This window comes from Dromiciops gliroides, chromosome 4 (genome assembly GCF_019393635.1).
Source record: "Dromiciops gliroides isolate mDroGli1 chromosome 4, mDroGli1.pri, whole genome shotgun sequence".
In the NCBI taxonomy this organism is placed as follows: domain Eukaryota; kingdom Metazoa; phylum Chordata; class Mammalia; order Microbiotheria; family Microbiotheriidae; genus Dromiciops; species Dromiciops gliroides.
This window is the reverse complement of record NC_057864.1, coordinates 243,621,111-243,642,531: the sequence shown is the minus strand read 5'-3', so window position 1 is coordinate 243,642,531 and position 21,421 is coordinate 243,621,111. Positions and strand designations below refer to the sequence as shown.

At 45.3% G+C, this 21,421-nt stretch overlaps 1 protein-coding gene across 1 annotated transcript in view; it reads left to right on the top strand.

The window, feature by feature from the left end:
- Nucleotides 1-7,755, top strand: part of GRM4 (glutamate metabotropic receptor 4) — a 184,375-nt gene extending 176,620 nt beyond the window's left edge. The window contains exon 9 of the mRNA XM_044003040.1: nucleotides 7,242-7,755. Within this exon, the coding sequence (XP_043858975.1) occupies nucleotides 7,242-7,291 (50 nt within the window). The 3' untranslated portion in view covers nucleotides 7,292-7,755. The remainder of the gene's footprint in view (nucleotides 1-7,241) is intronic.
- The last annotated feature ends 13,666 nt before the right edge of the window (nucleotides 7,756-21,421 follow it).

Genomic DNA, 21,421 nt, shown 5'->3' with positions numbered 1-21,421 from the left:
TTGTGACCAGCCAAAGGTGTTTTCTCCTATAGCTAACATCTGAATTTTCTACTCTTCACCTTGACATTTTCCTCAGCACTGTCTGCCTACCTGCCTTTTGACCCCCTGCCCTCCCATTTTAAGTGACACTGTCCTGCTGATTGGAGCCGCTCCCTAGTCCCCTTTTTTGCCTGCTCCACAGGCCTGCTTCCCCCCAATTCGAGCCCTGACCTTCCCAGTAGGGGTGCTCAGAGGGGGCTCCTTCCTCCCTAGACATGATTATCAAAGAGGTCTTTTCTGTTCTCCTCATCCTGACCTCTCTCTTAACATCAGGGAATCGGAATTTGAATGCCAGTTCTGACTCTTACTACCTGAGGGACCTTTACTCCATGAGGGATGTAAGAGAAGCAGGAGACATCCTCAGGGAAATCTTCTGGTTGTGCCCAAAGGCCTTGGGTAATAGGGCTGCTACAAAGTCCTATAGAAATGAGAGTTCTAGGGTTTAGGGGGTTTTGGAAGGGATTTAGACCTCTGGTCTCACTGATGGATGGAGCTCTGAATGAAGAAAACCGTTCTAACCAGGGCAGCTTAGCATCTACTCTGCAGCTGGAGCTGCCTAGGGGTTTTGAGAGCTTAAATGGCTTGCCCTGAATTCTGTAGCCAGCAGGCATTAAAGGTAGGACTTGAACCCAGGTCTTCTTGACTCCAAGGCCTATTCTGTGCTAGGAGATGTCGACTTGGAGGCAGGGAGACCTGCATATGAACCCTGTCTCTGGGTGCCTCTTCTAGCTTTTATGGCCATGGGCAAGCCACTTACTTAACCTGCTTCAGTTTCTTCATTTGTAAAATGGGATGAATAATCAATCATCCCTCCCTCCCAATATTGTTGTGAGTAGCAAATAAGATGATATTTATAAAGAGCTCAAGCTGCCTCTCTAAAGTTATTATCATTGATGAGATGATTATTGATAACCTTTTGGGGATTCAGTTTCTCCATTTAGAAAAAGGAGTTGGACATAATGACCTTTAAGGTCACTTCTCAGTCTCTATGTGATCCTATGGATTCTCTGTTTTGGATTAAGATGTCTTTGAGCTGTAAATGCTGTGATTTAAAGACATTCGATCTTCTCATCCTCTCCACCTCCGGTTGATTAGATCCCTAAGCCTTTCCCACATCTGCCCTCCCCAGGTTCTGCTCTGCTCTCCCCTCCCTTCTCATCTCCCCTCCTACTCTGCCTTCCTTATACCACCCAGTGTCCAAACCACAACTTCCCTAACCTATGTCCCATCCTCTCGGGCTCCCCTGTCCTCTGCTGGATGTCTTTTTTTTTTTTTTGCGGGGCAATGAGGGTTAACTGACTTGCCCAGGGGTCACACAGCTAGTAAGTGTCAAGTGTCTGAGGCCGGATTTGAACTCAGGTCCTCCTGAATCCAGGATCGGTGCTTTATCCACTGCGCCACCTAGCTGCCCTTGATATATGTCTTCTGCCAGTTAATCTGAGAATTTATACCTCTAGTGACCTTTTGCAAATGATTTTCCCTGTGGGCCTTGGCTTTCTCTGCAGTACAATGAGAGGTTTAAAGGAAATGATCTCTAAAGTTCCTTCCCACTCCAGCATACTGGGTTGCATCCGGTAATCAGGGAACTTGCCATCTGTACCCCATAGACAGCCAGAGCTACTTGCCTGGTACCTTCCATACCTTTCTACTTCAGGTTAGCACGTCACCCCCTCTCTGCTAACATAGAGACATTTTATAAGGGTCTTCTGGAAATAATGTTTTATTCGAAAAGGGTGACTCAAGGTTAAGGCACAGACTTGTAGGATAAGCTATGGGATAAGGAGAGCTTCCTCAGGGATCCCTCTCATGTAGCTGAAGACCAGCTCTGGCTAGGCCCCCATAGGAGCCCTGGGGTGATCTTAGTCACCCTCTGCCCCTCCTCAGATTCAGCCAGCTCCAGCTTAACATCACTGAGCCAGTTTACAGTTTGGGAGACTGAGGCATGAAGTGGGGGAAGGAATAGACTTAGGAGTTTGGACTCCCAGGCTCCTTGCTTCCTACAGGATTTAGTGAACTTACTAGCTGAGTGGGGGCCAGGGAAGGCAGCTAAGCACTTTCCATCTCTTCCTCCCCTTGCACGCCAGCAGAGATGGGGAGGCCAAAGGCCCAAGAGACCAATCTGCAGCTTTGAGACAAGAGCCCCCTCCTCACGGGGAAACTGGCAGGCAGGTGATTAATTCTGGGAAAGGTTGGGGAAGTGGGGGGAGAGTCGGGGAGGGGGGGGATGGCAGAGTTGTCACTCCTGGAAAGCAGGGACATTTTTCACTCTGTCACTGGCAGGCCACGTATCTTTAAACAAACAACAGAATAAATAATTTACAGGGCCTGATTGCCGGCAGATTGGCTAGGGAAACATGGGGGCTAACAAATAGAGGCTGTCAGCTCTAATTTCGTATGGCCCGTCTAATTGTTATCTGAGGGTAACAGCATCTGAAGTCTGCAATAAAGGGTCATTTGTCAGCTCAGGGTGGGGTGTGAGCACATGGCAGGTGCATGAGGAAGCAGGAGTGCTCACTCAGGACTGGGAGCCTGCGCACACAGACACAGGCACACAGGCACCCTGCTCTCCCCGCCCCCTCTCCTCCCCTCCATCCTTCCCTTCCCTCCCCTTCCCTTCCCTCCCCTTCCCTCCCCTTCCCTTCCCTCCCCTTCCCTTCCCTCCCCTTCCCTCCCCTCCCCTCTCCTCTTCTCTCTCTGTCTTTGTCTCTGTCTTTTTCTTTGTCTCTGTCTTTTTCTGTCTTTGTCTCTTTTTCTGTCCCTCTCTGTCTCTGTCTCTCTGTCTCTGCCTGTCTGTCTCTCTCTGTCTCTGTCTCTTTGTGTCTGTATCTCTCCCTGTCTTTGTCTTTCTCTGCTCTCTGTCTCTCTGTCTGTGTCTGACTGTGTGTCTCTCTGTCTCTGTTTCTCTGTCTCTCTTTGTCTCTGTCTCTGTCTTTGTCTCTCTCTTTCTTTCCCTTGAAAGGGGCCCAGTGAATCCCCCAAGATGGAGAGCTGGAGCTGGTACCTCTCCCAATCCATTCAGCCTCAGAGTCCAAGGGCTCTCAACCTTGGAGAGTCAGGGATGAGGAAGCCTTCAGATTCTATAACTAAACAGCTCAGTTTTCTCACGGAAGAAACTTCTGTCTTTGTGTAGCTGAGACTATGGGGAGGTCACCACCTGTACTCCTCATTTTAGCTCGAGACTGTGTGTGACCAATCAGTCAACAATCATTCATTGAGCCCTACTAAGCACTGGCACTGTGAAAAACCAGTCTTTTCCCTCAGGGAGTTCCCACTTTAATCAGGAAACAGCACATAACTAACTTGATACATACTCAGGCAACAGGAGGCCCTACCTGTGGGGGATGGAGAGATCCCCAAGAGCTTCCTGCAGAAGGAGGCATTTGAGCCAACCCTTGAAGAGGTGGAAATGAGGGAGCAAAATATTCCGGGAATGGGGGTGGTGGTGGGGGGTGTCAGCCAGTGCCAGGGCAAGGAGACAGGAGAGGAGTGTTTCAAGAACAGCAATTAGGCCGATATGACTGAACTGTCAAGTGTGTGGAAATGGGTAAAGCGTAAGAAGACTGGAGAGGTAGGGAGGTGACAGGTTACAAAGAGCTTTAAATGTCAAGTAGGGTTTTATATCTGATCCTGGAGACAATAGGGAGCCAACAGAGTTTATTGAGGGTGTGGGGGGAGGGGTGGGTGACACGGTCAGACCCATGTTTTAGAAAAATCACTTAGGCAGTTGAGTGCAGAATGGAAGGATTGAAGTGGGGAGAAACTTGAGGTAGGGAGATTAATTAGAATCAGGGACCATCCTATCTCTACCTGCTATCCTTGTTCCCTGGAGGAAATTCGGTGTTCCAGCTCTTGCCCAGAGTGCCAATTTAACTTTAGTTAATAGATTCATAACCACACTCAGGACCCATCTATTTAGGTGAAGGGAGAGAGGCCAGGGAAGAGGAGTAGGGAGTGAGTGAGCCTGGACTCCAAGCCCAAAAGCAGCTTTAGAACATTTAACAGTTAATAATAGTAATAATCATAATTTACATTTCTATTGAGCTTTGAGGTTTAGAAAATGCTTTCCTCACAACAGCAGCCCTTTGAGGTGGGCAATTCCAGGAGGCTAGGTGGCTAGGGGAGATAGGTTATTACTTTGCTTATTTTACAGAGGAGGAAACTGAGACTTAGGTAGCATAAGTGATTTTCCCATGGTTTTCATAGGATCATAAAATTTAGCATTGGAAAAGACCTTAGAAATTCTCTGGTTGAGTTTATTTATTTAACAGATAAGAAAGCTAGAATGGGGCAGCTAGGTGGTACAGTGGATAGAGCACTGACCCTGGATTCAGGAGGACCTGAGTTCAAATCCAGCCTCAGACACTTGACACTTACTAGCTGTGTGACCCTGGGCAAGTCATTTTAACCCCAATTGCCTCACCCCCCCCCAAAAAAAGGAAAAAAAAGCTGGAGACATAGTATGATATATTATTTGCTTGAAGTCTCACAGGTCTTAGGTAACAGAACAAGGATTCTCACTCAAGTCCAATCTAAGAAGACTAATACAAATACTGCCTCCAATGTTTACTACCTTTGTGACCTTGGGCAAATAATTTAACTTTCCTGGTTGGACCTCACTTTTCTCATCTGCAAAATAGGTCTCTGACTCATAATCTACCAAGTGATATTACTGTACTTTAGTATTAGATCCAGACTTGAACTGAGGTTTTCTCACTCTAAGATCAATGTTCTTTGAGTCCTGTTGTCTCTTAAACCAAGAACTATTAGTGTGCTTCATAAATGTTGAAATGTAGAAAGGTTGTTGGCGTTGGTGCAAAGGACCTGGATTCAAATTCGGCCTCTGTCTCTTGCTGCCGATGTGAACTTGACAAAGAAATACCTGGATAATATTAGCTATCCCATTGTACAGAGAGAGCTAAATGTCTCCATCCATCGTTACTATGTGTGCACAGAAAAAGACCAGAAAATGGTTTTCTTTTATGTTAAAAAAAAATTCTCATTATCTCTCACTTTGGGTAGGGACTGGGCTACATGCTTATTTGCATTCTGGTTTTTTTGGGTTTTTTTTGGTGAGGCGATTGGGGTTAAGTGACTTGCCTAGGGTCACACAGCTAGTAATTGTTAAGTGTCTGAGGCTGGATTTGAACTCAGGTCTTCCTGACTCCAGGGCCAGTGCTCTATCCACTGCTCCACCTAGCTGCTCCACACTCTGTTCATTTTTTTTTTAAATTATGGCCCAGGGGCCTCAAAAGCTGGAAGAGGCCTTGGCTTTCCCTGTGCCTTTGAGAATCCCCAGCTACCCCAAAGCATTTGGAGATGGCCAGGCCCCAGCTGGAAGTGTGGTCCCTGCTCTCATGACCCTCAGAATCCTACCAGTTACATTTTTAATGTGCTGTCATCCATTGCAGTCCTTGCCCATAGCCCTGTCAATGGAGATTTTGCTGTGGCTGCTCCTGAGGTTTAACTGTTACTGCTGCCCACCAGGGTCTGGTCCTCTACTTTGCAGGTTGAGAAACTCAATTTTGTAAGTTCACCCAGGGGTGAGAGGGCTCTTCAGTAACCACACTCACAAGTGAGTGATTTGTAAGTGAGAATGACTGTGCTAGTTCACAGAGGAAGACAGGGTGTAGGCTTAGGAAAAATTGTGAAGAAGGCATTTTTTTCCATTGGCTCATTGCCACCTCCCTTCTTGCCCCCCCCATATTGCCCCCATATTGGTGCCCCTGTTCTCGTGTGTTTAGGAAAGGCCTGCCTTATAAAGATATGACCCCCTCCCCATCACAGTGGTCTGTTCCTATTTGGAAAAGGAACCTGGTAAACACATCCTATTAATGAGAGAGAGAGAGAGAGAGAGAGAGAGAGAGAGAGAAGGAGAAGAGGGGAGAGGGAAGAGGGGAGGGCACAAGTGAGCTCTGGGTTCAAATCTCTAACTTTGATGCTTATTAGCTGTTACCTTAAGCAAGTTGCTTTGACTCCTTGATCCTCAGTTTCCTCACCTGTAAAATGGGATTAATAATACTTGAACCCAAATCTCACAGGGCACTTCATAGACCCTAGAGATCTATAGAAATACGAGCTATGTGAGCTGCTGTCATTATTATTATTATTAGGTTAGGACCAGATAGATGGTAGAAGACCTTGAAAGCCAAAGACTGGAGTAGTGTGGTGTTCAGGCTTGATGTGGTAGGTTACAGAGAGCCTTCAAAGGTACTTGGATGGGTTGTGTTTAGTGTTATCCATAGGTGGCAGTGGACAGGATGAATCAGAGGCCTGGTTCTGGGATGGGGATAAGGCTGAACTCTCAGGCCTTCTGCCCACATACATTTTCCTCTGGGGGGGGGAGGGGCACAGGTGACCAGGTAACTGAGCAGGGGCTCTTTAACTGGGGTCCATGAACTTGTTTTTTTTAAGAGTCTGATAATCACATATCAAAAGAATCAGTTTAGTTGATCATCCTACACATTTTATTTTAACCATTTAAAGCCCTTATTCTGGGGCAGCTAGGTGGCGCAGTAGATATAGCACCAGCCCTGGAGTCAGGAGGACCTGAGTTCAAATTTGGCCTCAGACACTTAACACTTACTAGCTGTGTGACCCTGGGCAAGTCACTTAACCCCAATTGACTCACCAAAAACAAACAAACAAATAAATGAATGAATGAAGCCCTTATTCTGACAAAGGGTCCAGAGGCTTCTCCAAAAGGAGGGGGCATGGGGCCCATGACACAAGAGAGGTTAAGGACAGCTGCTAAGAGGACATGGGACCTCCCTGGATTGCTTGAAGGCGGTACTCAAAGAAAGAGCAACAGCTTTGCTATCAGAGGGACCGGGTTCTAATTTCGATTGAGCCTCTTAGCCCTTTGGACTCAGCCTCTTCATGCTCAGAGTGAGACAGGAATAACTCACAGTGGCAGAATATCTTCCTCACAGCAATGCTGTAAGGTAGGTGGTGAATCTTCCCAAAGTACCACCAAGGAAACCGGGCCTCAGCATTTGTCCACAGTCATGCAGCTTACAAGTGTCTAACCCAAGACTTGACTCCGAACCCAGGGCTCTCTAGCTATTGTATCTTACTGCCTTTCTTAGATGCTCAATGGTCTATCCCCATCCCCACAGGGAGAATGAGGGGCGGAGAAGGGGTGGGAGCTGAGGAGGGAGGGAGGGAGGCAACCCTGTGACTTCCATGTATGTCTCTCCTCACAGCTCTGGCGACCAAACAGACCTATGTCACCTATACCAACCATGCAATTTAGTTGGAGCTCCTTGCAGCTGCCCGGTTCGAGGAAAAGGAGGAGGAAGAAGAGGAGGAGAGAATGGAAACTTTGTAGAGTCTCCTGTCCAGACAGGGCTGCGATCTCTTGCGACCTCCAGGCACCCCAGGAGTTGCCCTGATTGCCTTGGGAGCTTGGGGAGGAGGCTTGGTGCTCACAAAGCAAGAACCCCAGTGCCTGGGGGAGGGGGGGCGGCAGCAGTGCAGGCCCTAAGCCAGGCCAAGGGAGCAGGAGAAGGGGGGTCTGGGGAAGCTGCTCTGCTCCCCTGGATCCAGGGTCTTTGACCAACTGTCCTTTCCTGCCCCAAACCATAGGAGGTTATACTCACTTGTGTCAAACCTATTGGCTTCTCTTGTTCTCCTTCTGTTTCTCTCTCTCTCTCTCTCTCTCTCTCTCTCTCTCTCTCTCTCTCTCTCTCTCTCTCTCTCTCTCTCTCTCTCTCTCTCTCTCTCTCTCTCTCTCTCTCTCTCCTGTTCCCTCCCTCTCCTTTCCTCTCTTACTTCCTCTCCTCTCCCTCTCTCCCTTTCCCTCTCTCCTTCCCTCCCTTCTCTCTCTCTCCCTCTCTTCTCTCCCTCCCTCTTTCTTCCTCTCTCCCCTCCCTCTTTCATACTTTCACAGTCTTTCCTCTTATCTTTCTTCTCTCTGCCTTTTTGTCTTTCTACCATTCTATCGATATTACTACCCTGCTCCGGGCCTCAGTTTCCTCCTCCATAAAATGAGGGGTTTGGACTCAATGTTCAATTCAGTCTGTGAGTCTATGAGTTTATATCTTTGTGTCTGTCTATCTTTTTTGTTTCTGCCTGTCTTGCCTTCTCTCTATTGTCTCTCTTCTTTCTCTGTCTTTCCCCCTGCCTTCCTTCTCTCTGTCCTGTCTTTGGCTCTTGAGTTCTCTCTTCTTGGGCTCCCCCTTTCTCTCTCTCTCTTTTGTCCCTTCTGTTTCTCTCCAACTGTTCCCTCCCCTCTGTCTCTCTTCCTTTTGCATTTTTGCTTTCCCGTCTTTCCTTCCTGCCCTCATTTTTGTCCAATTTCATTCCCCTATACCCACTTAACAAATCTTACGTGTTGCAAAAAAAGAAAAAGGAAAAAAAAAAACAAAAAAAAAACCCAAAACAAAAACAAATCTCAAGTGTGTTGCAAAGTGCTGAGTCCTCTTGGTGGCCTCTATTTGTGTGACCCAACCCACGGATTGAAGCCTGTCTGCTGTGTGTCCTGCCCGCCCACCCACCTGACCAGTCGCCCGCCCACCCACCAACAACACAGAGTTCAGTGCCTGGATGTTTATGATTATTGATGACAATGTGTAGAGCATGATTGTTTTTATACCAAGGACATTTCTAATAAAAAAAAACACATGGTTTTGCACCCTGCCTCTTTTGCCCCAAGGACCCTGTGGGAGAACTATGTGCTGACGCTGCAGAGGGAGGGAAGGTTGTCAGACTCTGGGATGGGCACCCTGGCTAAACTGCCCTGATCTCATCTGCCTGGGGGCAGTGGGAAGAGGGAGGACGCTGTGGCAGTCAACGTCCCCAGTCAAAGACTTGGAGTAGGGCTTAGAGAAACTCTGGGGACTATCAAAAGAAGGTTAACGACTTTGTCCATCCAGGAATGACCTGGAGAGTGCCCACTTCCCTGCTGACTCATTTCCCTTCATGTCTCAAGTATTATAGCTCATACTTCCATCATCCTTTACTGCAGTTAAGATTTCCCCCGTTTTACAGATAAGGGAAATGAGACTGAAATGAAATGACTTGCTTAAGATTCTAGACCTTGACATGTAGTTTACAAAGTTCTCTCTCCACCACCCTAAGAGGTGAGAAGTTCAGGTCCCCATATCTGGGAAGCCAGAACTCGAAATCCGTTTTATTGATGAGAGAATTATCCTCTGAGTGTTCCATCCAGCTACCTAGACTTCCACCATTGCATTCAACCCACCTTAGACGGGGGAAGTGCTTTGCCCATGGTTAGAATACTGGAGTCTCTAATGCAGAGCCCAATGGCCTTTGTACCATCGGGGGAGGGGTGTCTGGGCTATGCCATGTGATCACTTTGGGATATTTACCCTGGAGGAGAGAAGGGATGGAGAAGGACAATATGACCGTCTTCAGGTATCTGAAGGGCTCTTGTGGGGAAGAGAAGGAAAACTTGTTTGACTTGGCCCAAGAGGCTGAATTCAGAGCAATGAGTGGCTGAATATTGTAGAGAGGTAGTGATCTGCCTCTGTGTAAGAAAAGCTTCCTGACGACTAGAGTTTCCCCAAGCCTTTAGCGGTGCTGCATTCTCCAGGGGTATAGTAGGAAGTGCACTAGACTTGGAGAGAGAGTAAGGCAGGGAGAGGGAGAGGAGAGAGGAGGAGAGTGAGGGAGACAAGGAGGGAGGGAGGAAGGGAGGGGGAGAGAGAGAAATCTTGATTTGTTCTGGCTTTGACAATTGTGTGATATTGGGCAAATCTCTTTATCTCTACAGTGGTGCAGTGGATAGAACACTGGGCCTGGAGTCAGGAAGACCGAGTTCAAATCTATCCACCAAAACTTACTGCTGTGTGACCCTGGAAAAATCACTTAACCTCTGTTCACCTCCATTTTCTCATCTATAAAATGAGGATGATAATAGCACCTACGTCCCAGGACTGTTGTGAGGATCAAATAAGATAATAATTGTAAAGTGCTTAGCAGTGTCTGGCACATAATAAGCACTATATAACCAGTAGCTATTATTATTATTATTAGTAGTAGTAGTAGTAGTAGTAGTAGTAGTAGTAGTAGTAGTAGTATTTGAGCTCCAGTTTCCTGATCTGTAAAATGGGCCTAATAGGGGCAGCTAGGTGGTGCAGTGGATAGAGCACCGGCCCTGGAGTCAGGAGTACCTGAGTTCAAATCCGGCCTCAGACACTTAACACTTACTAGCTGAGTGACACTGGGCAAGTCAATTAACCCCAGTTGCCTCACTAAAAAAAAAAAAAAGGCCTAATAATAATAATAATGGCCCTACTTCACAGAGTTGGTATGAAGAAAGTGCTATTATAAGCATGAAGAATATGCTAATATTTTAATTAGAGGCATCACAGTGTAGTGAGTAGTGAGCTGGCCTTGAAAACCAGGGAGACCTGGGTTCAAGTGCTGCCTTTGGGACCTTGGGTAAAGTTCCTTAACCTCTCAGTGCCCTAAGCAATTCTCTAAGACTACAGTTCATAGAGGGGTGGCTAGGTGGTACAGTGGATAAAGCACCAACCCTGGATTCAGGAGGACCTGAGTTCAAATCCAGCCTCAGACACTTGACACTAGCTGTGTGACCCTGGGCAAGTCACTTAACCCCAATTGACTCATCGAAAAAAAGAAGACTACAGTTTGCAGAGAAGATGCCTGACTGCTGTGGTGGAAGGAAGTCCTCACCAGAAGTTCTCTATACCAATGAAATTATCTCAGTGCTGTCACTTTCCAGTCATGTCCAGCTCTTTGTGACCCCATTTGGGGTTTCCTTGGCAAAGATACTGGGGTGGTTTTTCCATTTCCTTCTCCAGGTCATTTTACAGATGAGGAAACTGAGGCAAAAAAGCATTAAGTAATTTTCCCAGGGTTACACAGCAGTAAGTGTCTGAAGCCAGATTTGAACTCGGGGAAGATGAGTCTTTCTGGTTCCAGGCCTGGCACTCTATCCACTGTGTTACCCACCTAGGTGCCCAGTGAAATAAGTCATGTCAAAAAAAATTCTCACCAGAGGTCTTAAAGACTACATAACCACTCATTGGGGTTGTTAATAGAGGAGGATTCTTGGTTTTGGTTTTTTGTTTTATTTTGTTTTTTAGTGAGGCAATTGGGGTTAAGTGACTTGCCCAGGGTCACACAGCTAGTAAGTGTTAAGTGTCTGAGGCCGGATTTGAACTCAGGTACTCCTGACTCCAGGGCTGGTGCTTGGAGGATTCTTGTTTAAATGTGGCTTGGGTTGAGATGGCCTCCTGAGATCCAGTGACTAACTCCCTAGTGCTTGCTCACCCTATCCCTAAAGGCTCCTTCCCTTAGACATGAAAGCTCCCATGCCTAGCTTTCCTAGTCCTACTCTCTGGGGCATCTAGGTGCTTCAGTGGATAGAGCACTGACCCTGAAGTTGGGAGGACCTGAGTTCAAATCTCACCTCAGTCACTTTACTAGCTATGTGACCCTGGGCAAGTCATTTAACCCTAATTGCCAGGGCCATCTCCAGTCATTCTGATGTATATCTTGCCACTGGACCCAGATGACTCTGGAAGAGAAAGTGAGGTTAGTGACCTTGCAGAGCCCTCCCTCACTTCAATCCAATTCACTGCAAGTCATGACATCACTTCCTGAGGTCCTAGACCTTTTTCAGAACAAAGAACAATAAGAAACCTCCCTCTCTCTCAGTAGGAATGACTTCCAGGAGCAGAAATGGAATCTTATAGCTGAAAGGGGCCTTAGACTTTCTGTTGTACAACTCTCCCATTTTACAGATGAAACCAAGGCTGAGACAAGAAGGGACCAATCAATCCATCAACAAGTATTAAGTACCTACTGTGTACAAAACATGGTGCTAGATGCAAGGAACACAAATATAAAAAAATCAGGCAATTGCAGACCTTAAGGAACTTACATTTACCTGGGGGTGTTCATAGATAAATAAACAGAAGATATAGACAAAACATGCACAGTAATGGGAAGGGGGGAGTACTCAGGACTGGAGGAATCAGGAAGGGCCTCCTGAAGGTCCTTGAGCTTGAAGGTGATGAGGGAGAATAAGGATCTCTGCTCCAGGGAGATGGAATGGTGGGAGGGAGAATAGTGAGGTAGCCCGATGTGTCTGGAGCCTGGAGCGTGGGAGAGGGCCTCCTGTGGAAAGGTAAGGGGAGCCAGATCAGGAAGGGCTTTACCTTCCAAGCAGAGGTCACAGAACTTCTAAGTGCTGAAGTTGGGACTTGGGATCGCCCAACAAAATGGCAGCATTCCTCTTGGTATCTCACCCTGCCTTCTTCCCCTGTAACCAACCTTCCCCTAAACTGCAGGTTCCCCATGTTCTGTCTCTTGATCACCTGCGAAAACTCAGACCTTAAGGCTCACTCCTCTCTGATTCTCTGCTCAAGCCCAATATCAATCTGCGAGCATTTGTTAAATGCCTTCTGTATGTCAGGTACCATGCTAGGTACTGGGAATTCAAAGACAAGAATGAGACAGTCTTTGCCCTCAGTGAGCTTATATTCTATGGGAAGAGACTACATGTACATATCTCCTTCCCTCCTTCCTTCCTTCCTCCCTCCCTCCCTCCCTTCCTTCCTTCCTTCCTTCCTTCCTCCCTCCATCCCTAACTCCCTTCCTTCCTTCCTTCCTCCCTCCCTCCCTCCCTAGCTCCCTTCTTTCCTTCCTTCCTTCCTTCCTTCCTTCCTTCCTTCCTTCCTTCCTTCCTTCCTTCCTTCCTTCTTCCCTTCCTTCCTTCCTCCCTCTGTCCCTAACTCCCTTCCTTCCTCCCTCCCTCCCTCCTTTCCTTCCTTCCTTCCTTCCTACCTTCCTTCCTTCCTTCCTTCCTTCCTTCCTTCCTTCCTTCCTTCCTTCCTCCCTCCCTCCCTCCCTCCTTTCCTTCCTTTCTTCCTTCCTCCCTCCTTCCCTCCCTCCTTTCCTTCCTTCCTTCCTTCTTTCCCTTTTTCTCCTCTTCCTCTCCTCCCCATCTATCAGCCACCTTCCTAAATATTACCAGATATGTATTTGTTGATCCTGAGGTATCTGTCTGGTTCTATATGTTGTCTGTTTCTCTTGGGCTGCACCTGCCTATTTGTCTGTCACAGGATGTTCTAGATCTTGTAGTGTTATTTGGTTGGGGTTGCGATTGTGGAGGGGCAGCTCCAAGGCTAGGTAGCTGAATTACCAGAGAGCAAATTGTTGAGGCTCCCAAGGAAAAAGAAGAGGCCATAAGAAGCAGCTGGAGTCAGGAGGGAAGCTCCTCACACTTCCCACTTCTCCTCTCCTTCTTTGCCTTGTTACCTATATGTGACAGGGTTTATAAGACTAGGCGTGGAGAGATTAGAGAGAAAGAACAGGCAGAAAAGAGGATCTCACACCAGCCCAGGATTCAGGAGGACCTGAGTTCAAATCCAGACTCAGACACTTGACACTTATTAGCCGTGTGACCCTGGGCAAGTCACTTAACCCTCATTGCCCCACAAAAAAAAAAAAGAAAAGAAAAGGAAAGGAAAGGAAAAAAAGAAAAGAGGATCTCAGTTGGGGGAAGGAGGGACATATGGGAATACAGGGGATGAATTCAGTAAATCCCATTGGCCCACAGTGCCCATTCCCCCACCTGGAGAATGGGAAGGGGAGTGTTTCTGCAGAGTGCAGTGGACTCTCCCTTTCTCCCCTAACTTTTTGGCCATTTGTGAGATGAAGAAAGGGAAGAAAGAGAGAAAAAGAATGAGGAGAGAAAATGAGGGGGAAGAGAGAATAAGAAAGAAAGGGAAGGAATAAGAAGAGAACAGAGGAGAAAAGAGGAGAGGAGAAGAATAGAGAGGAAGAGGAGAAGAGAGGAGAGAAGGCAGGGGAAGAAGGAGAAGATATGAGAGAGAGAATGAGAGGAAGAGCTTTTATTAGCATAAGCTTAGGATGCCACCTCTCCATCTTTGACAGGGTGATGGAAAGAAGTATTTTTTTTTTGGTCGGGCAATGAGAGTTAAGTGACTTGCCCAGGGTCATACAGCTAGTAAGTGTTGTGTGCCTGAGGTTGGATTTGAACTCAGGTCCTCCTGAATCCAGGGCTGGTGCTTTATCCACTAAGCCACCTAGCTGCCCCTTGGGGTAATGGAAAGAACAGGAAAACTTTATGTCCTAGCTCCTGGACTTGGCTTCTTGTGTCACCTCCAGGAACTCATACAGATGAGTTTCCTCATCTATAAAAACAAGGGATATTGAGGCTTGTGGTACTTGCTTGTCACACTGTTGAGAGGATCTTATGATCAGGGATGTATCGCAGTGTATCAATTCAATTTATCAAACACTCATTAGGTATCTACTGTGCACAATGTATGGTGTGGGTTTGGGTGGGGAAGAGTGGGTGAAAGGTGAGGGTTGGAGATAAAACGTTTAGATAAGAAAAGATGGCAGGTGGTATAGTAGAAATGGATATGGCATTAAAAAAACCCAAACACTTGGGTTCAAATCCTGGCTCTGCTTTTTAATTCCTGTGTGACCTTGGACAAGTCATTTATTTCTCTGACCCTCAGTTTTCTCTTCTGCAAAGTGATAAGGTTGGACTAGCTGACAAGTTTAGTCCCTTCCAGCACTAAATTCTATGATCCTCTAATAAAAGGGAAGGGGCTAATAACACATACACTGACAGCTATAATGTACACTATTGTACATTAGGAAAGTAGAAAACAGTTATATGTGAGGTCCACGAAGGAGTAGAGGGAATCAGAGAGGGCTTCTTGGAGGAGGTGACCTGTGGGTTAAGCTTTGAATGATGAGTAGGCATTCAGCATATAGATAGTAGGGAAGGAGGAAGGTATCTCTAATATGGGAACATTGCAAGCAAGGGCACAGAGTTGGGAATGTACAGGGCATGTATTGTATTGGCATATTGTTCAACTAGACTAGAAAATAAGGACAGGTTATTTGCATGTGATGCTAGGCAGCTAGGTGGTGCAGCAGGTAGAGTGCTGGATCTGAAGTCAGAAAGACCTGAGTTCAAATCCAGCCTCAGATACTTAGTAGCTGTGTGACCCTAGGTAAGTCAGTTAACTTTTGTTTGCCTTAATCCACTGGAGAAGGAAATAGCTAACCACTCCAGCATCTTTGCCAAGAAAACCCCATGGAAAAAGCCTGTGGGGTCATGTAGAGTTGGACAGAACTGAACAACACTAACAAATTCATGGGATAAGACTGACTGACTCTAGGTGAATCACTTAATTTTTTGTGTGCTCTAAGAAACTCTCTAATCATATATGTTGCAGAGAAGGTAGAGACTTGAATTTGGGAATTTCTTTATCCAGGAGTTTCCTATACCAATACAATCACAGGCCCAATCCCTGTCCCTAAGCCCAGAGGGATAGAATGACATTATTATGAAAGGCCTTGGATACCAGCATCAGCAAGTTATACTTTCTTTGGTAGAAGAGAGACATTGACAAGTTTTCAACAGAGGAAGAACATAACTGGGTTCTATACCTAAGCAAAATTCTGGCAGTGTCATGAAGGATGGATTGAAGAGAATAGAAGGGAGGGAGGAAGCAGGAAGACCAGTCTTCCCTGCCCTCGTACAATACTTGGTCAGGTATCACAAATGGTCTAAGTAGGTGTCCCTGTGAATAATAGAGAGAAGGAGAAACATGGGAGAAAGGTTCTGTGAAGATAGAATCAGCAGCCTTGATAACTGACCAAATGAGAATTAAGGGAGAGGGGAGAGTCAAAGGTAAGATCAAAATTCTGAACACTGGACATTGGATGAATGAATGATGATACCACAGGCAGAAGGGGTGGATTAAGGGAGGAAAGATGACAAGAACATAGACTTAGAAGTGAAAGGGCCTTCAGAAGGGGTTATCTAGTCTTAACTCCTTTGATTGACAGTGAAGCAGGGGAAGGGGCACGCCCATAGACGGTAAGCATCAGAGCAGAATCTGAATCCAGTTTCTCTGACACTAGAAGCACCATACCATACTCTTCAGCTTGGGACATGCTGAGTTTGAGTCATTTTTTATTCTTGTTATTCTCATTTTACAGGTGAGGAAACTGAGGCAATTAGCAGTGGAATGACCCATCCAAAGTCACATAATATGTAATTTAGAAAGAATTCTCCTTGAGGAGGTCCAAGTTTTATGGAGACAGGACACCTGAAAATGACTGTGGAGTTCTCAAAAAGCAGTCGATTAATTAATATGGTCCCGATAATAAACTAGTTCAGTAAGTGCTCAAGGAACACAGCATGACAGAATGTGGCTGAGTGCAGTTACATGCTATTTTTTTGGGGGGGGGCAGGGCAGTGGGGGTTAAGTGACTTGCCCAGGGTCACACAGCTAGTAAGTGTCAAGTGTCTGAGGCCGGATTTGAACTCAGGTACTCCTGAATCCAGGGAAGGTCAGAAATGGGGATGAAGGTAGCATTGGTATGAAGAGTAGTTTGGCTTAGGTAGAACCTTAGGATGTCTATTGAGAAAGTATGAGGGAAGAATTAAGATGGTTTTTGGCCATGTTGAACAGTTGGGGGAGGGGCCTTGATACCCTGGCTGAAGAGTTAGGGTTTATTTAAATAGGCCCACAGGGATTCACAGTGGAATCTTCCAAATCCCACATCTGAGTAAGGTAGGAATCTGGCTATAGTCCTCTTTGAAGATTCAAGAGAAATAACTGTTAAATTTTTAATTATTAAATATTTTACATTTTAAAATATTATTTAAAATATTTTAATTAAAAAATTTTAAATATTATTTAAACTATTTCATTTAAAATTTTTTTGGGGGGGCCAATGAGGGTTAAGTGACTTGCCCAGGGTCACATAGCTAGTGTCAAGTGTCTGAGGTCAGATGAACTCAGGTCCTTCTGGATCCAGGGCTGGTGCTTTATCCACTGTGCCACCTAGCTGTCCCCCATTTAAAAATATTTCTAAAAATCACATAAAAGATTTTATTTTAAGTGGGAGGGAGGACTAGTTATAGGGACCCCGGGGTTGGGGGAAGGTAGGGAGAACCTTGGATGCTACACTTCTATTGGTTTAGAGGGCATCGTGGGTGGTTTGAGAGTCAGCTAGGTGGAATGCCCAGTCTCAGGAAGTGTTGGATGGAGGAATAGGAGGGAGGAAGCAAGAGCCCATTGAAATGGGGTTCTGACTCTTCCAAAATGCTCACTCTTCTTTAAAGGATGATGGAGCTTTGGGGGAAGGGGTTATACTGCATTGTTTAAACTTCATACTTCCCATTACAAGAATCAACTGACCTGCTCTTCCACCCTAGCACCAGGTTTTGCCCCTATGGGGCACCTCTTCTTAATTGTTTTCTTCTCCCCATCAAGATCCAGCCTCAAACTACTCTCTCTTCCCAACCAACCCTCACCTCCTTCTATAAGGATCAATTCCAAGATGAGTCAGGGCGGTTCTCTGTCACACCTAACCTTAGCCACCCGGGGGCATCTTTTCTGGGAAAGAAACAAAATGATAGGGCACAAGGAAAGAGAGAGCTCTTAAGGCCAGTATTCTTACCTCTTATTCTGAGGCACTCTCCTGACTACCCTGACTACACCTAATAATAATAATAATAATGATTTGCAAAACAATTTACAAATATGATCTCATTTAATCCTCACAACAATCTTGTAGGGTAGATGCTATTATTATCCCTATTTTAGAGATGAGGAAACTGAGGCTGAGAGGTTAAGTGATTTGACCAGTGTCACACAATCAATAAGTGTCTGAGGCAGGATTTGAATCCAGGTCATCATGACTGCAAATTCTGCATGCTTATTCACTACACCATCTGGTCTTGTTCCCCTCTCCTTCCCAGCCCTCAGACCAATCCCCTCAACTCCTTGAGGCCCTGCCCTGGAATGAGCTGCCCTGTAGGCTTCTCTTGCCAAGAGTTTCTTGATGAGGGGGTGGTAGGGAGAAGGGGAAGAAGAGGGGCTGGAAACCCTATCTTTTACTATTTTCTAGGTTGTAGGGAGATGCTGAAGGATGAAGGAACTCCTCCCATGCCAGTGAGGGACATAAATCACACAAAGAGTGACCATTTCTGTTCCTCCCATCTCAGATCTGCCCCCCCCAACCTGCCACTGAGAGTTTCCTGCTTTCATTCTTTGTACCTCTTCTTTCCTTTTTACTGGAGAGAAAACAGCACCATCTGCCTAGAAGCCCTCTTGACTTGCACAAGCTAGGTGGGAGGTCAGTAATTGTTGGTTGAATGAATGGTATCTGTCCCTCTTTAGTTTTTCCCCCTGCCCTCTCCCACTTCCACTCTCCTCCCTTTCCTCTCTCCCTCCTTTTTCCAATTCTTTTTCCTTTTCCCTCATCACTCTCCCTACTTTACATTTCCCCTCTCCATCTCTCTCTTCTGATTCCCTTCCCTTTTTCTTCTCTTCCTTTGTTTCTCTTTCCTCTTGTTTTCTTGCCATGTCTTTCTTCTCTCCTTTGACCCCTCTTTTCTTCCTACCTCCCTTTTCTATCCCTCCTTTCTTTTCCTCCATTTCACCTTTCTTCCCTCTCTCCTGCCCTTTCTCTCTGATCTCTCCTCTCTTTTTTGATCCTTTTCTCTTCTCTCTTCTTCTCTTTCCTTTTCTATTCTCTTCCTTCTCTTCATACCTCCTTCCTGTCTTTTCTCACTCTGAACTCTTCTTCCCCCTCTCTCCCTCTCTTCTCTCTCTCTGTCTCTTTCCCTCCCTCTCTCCTCTCTCCTCTCTCTCTCTCTCTCTCTCTCTCTCTCTCTCCTCTCTTCTCCCCCTCTCTCTCTTTCACACACACACACACACAGCACCCCCCCCCACCCTAGGGCCCTCTCCCATCACATGCCACCCCACATATGGCAAAGCCAGTGAATGGCAGATTGTGTTAAAATCTCACTTAGGCGGCAAAAGCTGCAATTAGCATCTAATGAGGCTTCTGCTTTATTTTTAGGTAACCTCCGAGTCCCTGCCTGGGTAATTTAGCCCCACCGCCATTGCTCGGAGATAATTAAAGTATGTCACTATAATTTGCTTTTTCTTAAAACAGCCCCTAATTTTGTTTTTATTGCGAGTGAGGGGGAAAAGGAGAGGCAGGAATGAAAACAAAGAGGGGGAGAGATGGAGTGCAGACTGAACCCCAGGGACTGAGTCTGGGGGGAATTTTCAGACTGGACCCTCTTTCCCATGCCTGTTCAGTCAGAAGGGCTGGAACCCCTTTGCCCAAAGGTCTGAATAACTTTCCCAAGTTCTGAAAAGTGGGCTCAACTTTTTGATCCCTGCTTGCATATGGGAATCTCTGATCTCTCAGCTTCCAGTCACGGCCACCCTGCAGTCATTTGCTCTCTCTGGGTCTCAGTTTACTATTGTCACTAACATCACAGAATCTTAGGTTTAAAATTGAAAGGGCCGGGGCAGCTAATTGGCACAGTGGATAAAGCACCGGCCCTGGATTCAAGAGGACCTGAGTTCAAATCCGGTATCAGACACTTAACACTTAGTAGCTGTATGACCCTGGGCAAGTCACTTAACCCTCATTGCCCCACAGCAAAAAAAAAAAAAAAAAATTGAAAGGGACCCCAGAGGGCTTGTAAGCATCTTATTCCTAATTTTTACTTGTGAGGAAACTGAGGCTAAGGGACCATACATTATTTGCCCTGGGTCATACAGGTACTAAGTGGCAAATCTGGGACTTGAACTCAGTTCCCTGACTCAAATTCAATACTTTCCCTACTGTACCATGTCTCTAAGGGCCTCTAAAGTCCTTTCCAGCTCAAAATCTCTCATTCCAGATTCTTCCAGTTCTGAGGTTAAATGAAAAGCAGAAAATTGTCTTGAAATTCCCTGCCCTTTTCTGAGTTCTTTCCCCTTGGGGTCCCTGGCCCATCTGAACTCTATCTTTTCTCTCTCCTTTTCCTCATGAATAAACTTACTCTTAGGAGACGTTCTTCTCTCACACCCTGGCCCCTTGGACTTAGGAGTAAGGTTAAATCACAGTCTGCCTTCCTCTAGGTGGGTCTCCATTTTTATCCTTCTCTCAAACAAATGTTCATTAGAAAATCATGTTGTTTTTTTCCCCACTGGACCTCAGTTTTCTTAGCTATAAAACGGAGGAGTTATGCTAGATTATTTTGAAAATTTAACTGAATGTTCAGTTCTAAATTCTTTCCCTCCCACCTTTCCACCCCCCCATTAAGAAGACAAGAAAAACAAAATAACTTATGCATATACATATACACATACATATACACACATACAGATATAAACATGCATACATACATATATAATCAAATGACACAAATGCCCACATTGGTCATGCCAAAAAAAGAAAGAAAGAAAAGGAATGAAAAGAAAAAAATAAAATATGCTATATTCTACTCTTTGAGTCCATCTCTGTTCTATCTCTGGAGGTGGATAGTATTATTTCATCATGAGACCTTTGGATTTGTGTTTGGTCATTGTGTTGATCAGAATTCTTAAATCTTTCAAAGTTGTTGATCTATACAATACTAGTGTTGTATAAATTGCATAAACCCCCCGATTCTGTTAGCTTTACTTTGCATCAGTCCATATAAGTCTTCCCATGTTTTCTTGAAACCAGCTCCTTCATAATTTCTTACAATAATATTCCATCACTTTTATATACCATAACTTATTCAGCCATTCCCCAATTGAAGGATACTCCCTCAGTTTCCAATTCTTTGTCACCATGAAAAGAGCTTCTAAAATATCTTTGTACAAATGGCTCCTTTTCTTCTTTCTTTGGTCTCTTTGGGGTATAGACCTAGAAGCAGTATCAGTGGGTCAAAGGATATGTACAGTTTAATAGCTTTTGGGGAATAGTTCCTAACTGCTAGTCCAGAATGGTTGGAATAGTTCACTAATCCACCAAGTACATAATAAAACACCTCTTTCTCCACAGTTCCTTTTATTTCCCTTTTTGGTCAACTTTGTCAATCTGCTTTATATGAGGTTTTTATTTGCATATGTCTATTAGTGATTTAGGACTTTTTTCATAGAGCTATTGATAACTTGGATTTCTTCCTCTGAAAACTGTTCATATCCTTTGACCTTTTATCAATTTGGGAAAGCTCTTATTTTTTTTATAAATTTAACTGAGTTCCCTATATATCTTAGAATTGAGACCATTTATCAGAGAAACTCATTGCAAAGATTCCCACCCCCCATTTACTGCTTCTTTAAAAATTTTTAGCTGCATTGATTTTGTTTGTGTAAAAAATATTTTAATTTTCTGAATTTGAAATTGTCCCTATTACCTTCTATGAACTCTGCCCCTCTTCAAACATCTGACAGGTGATTTTCCCCCCTATTCCTCTAATTTTTTTATGGTATCACCTTTTAGGTCTAAATCACATATCCATTTGGAGCTTACTTTGTTATATAATAAATTATGCTTAATATTCTTTTTGGCATCAGTATTAAGTGTGGAGAAGCCCATCATTGGTTGGTTACTAGCT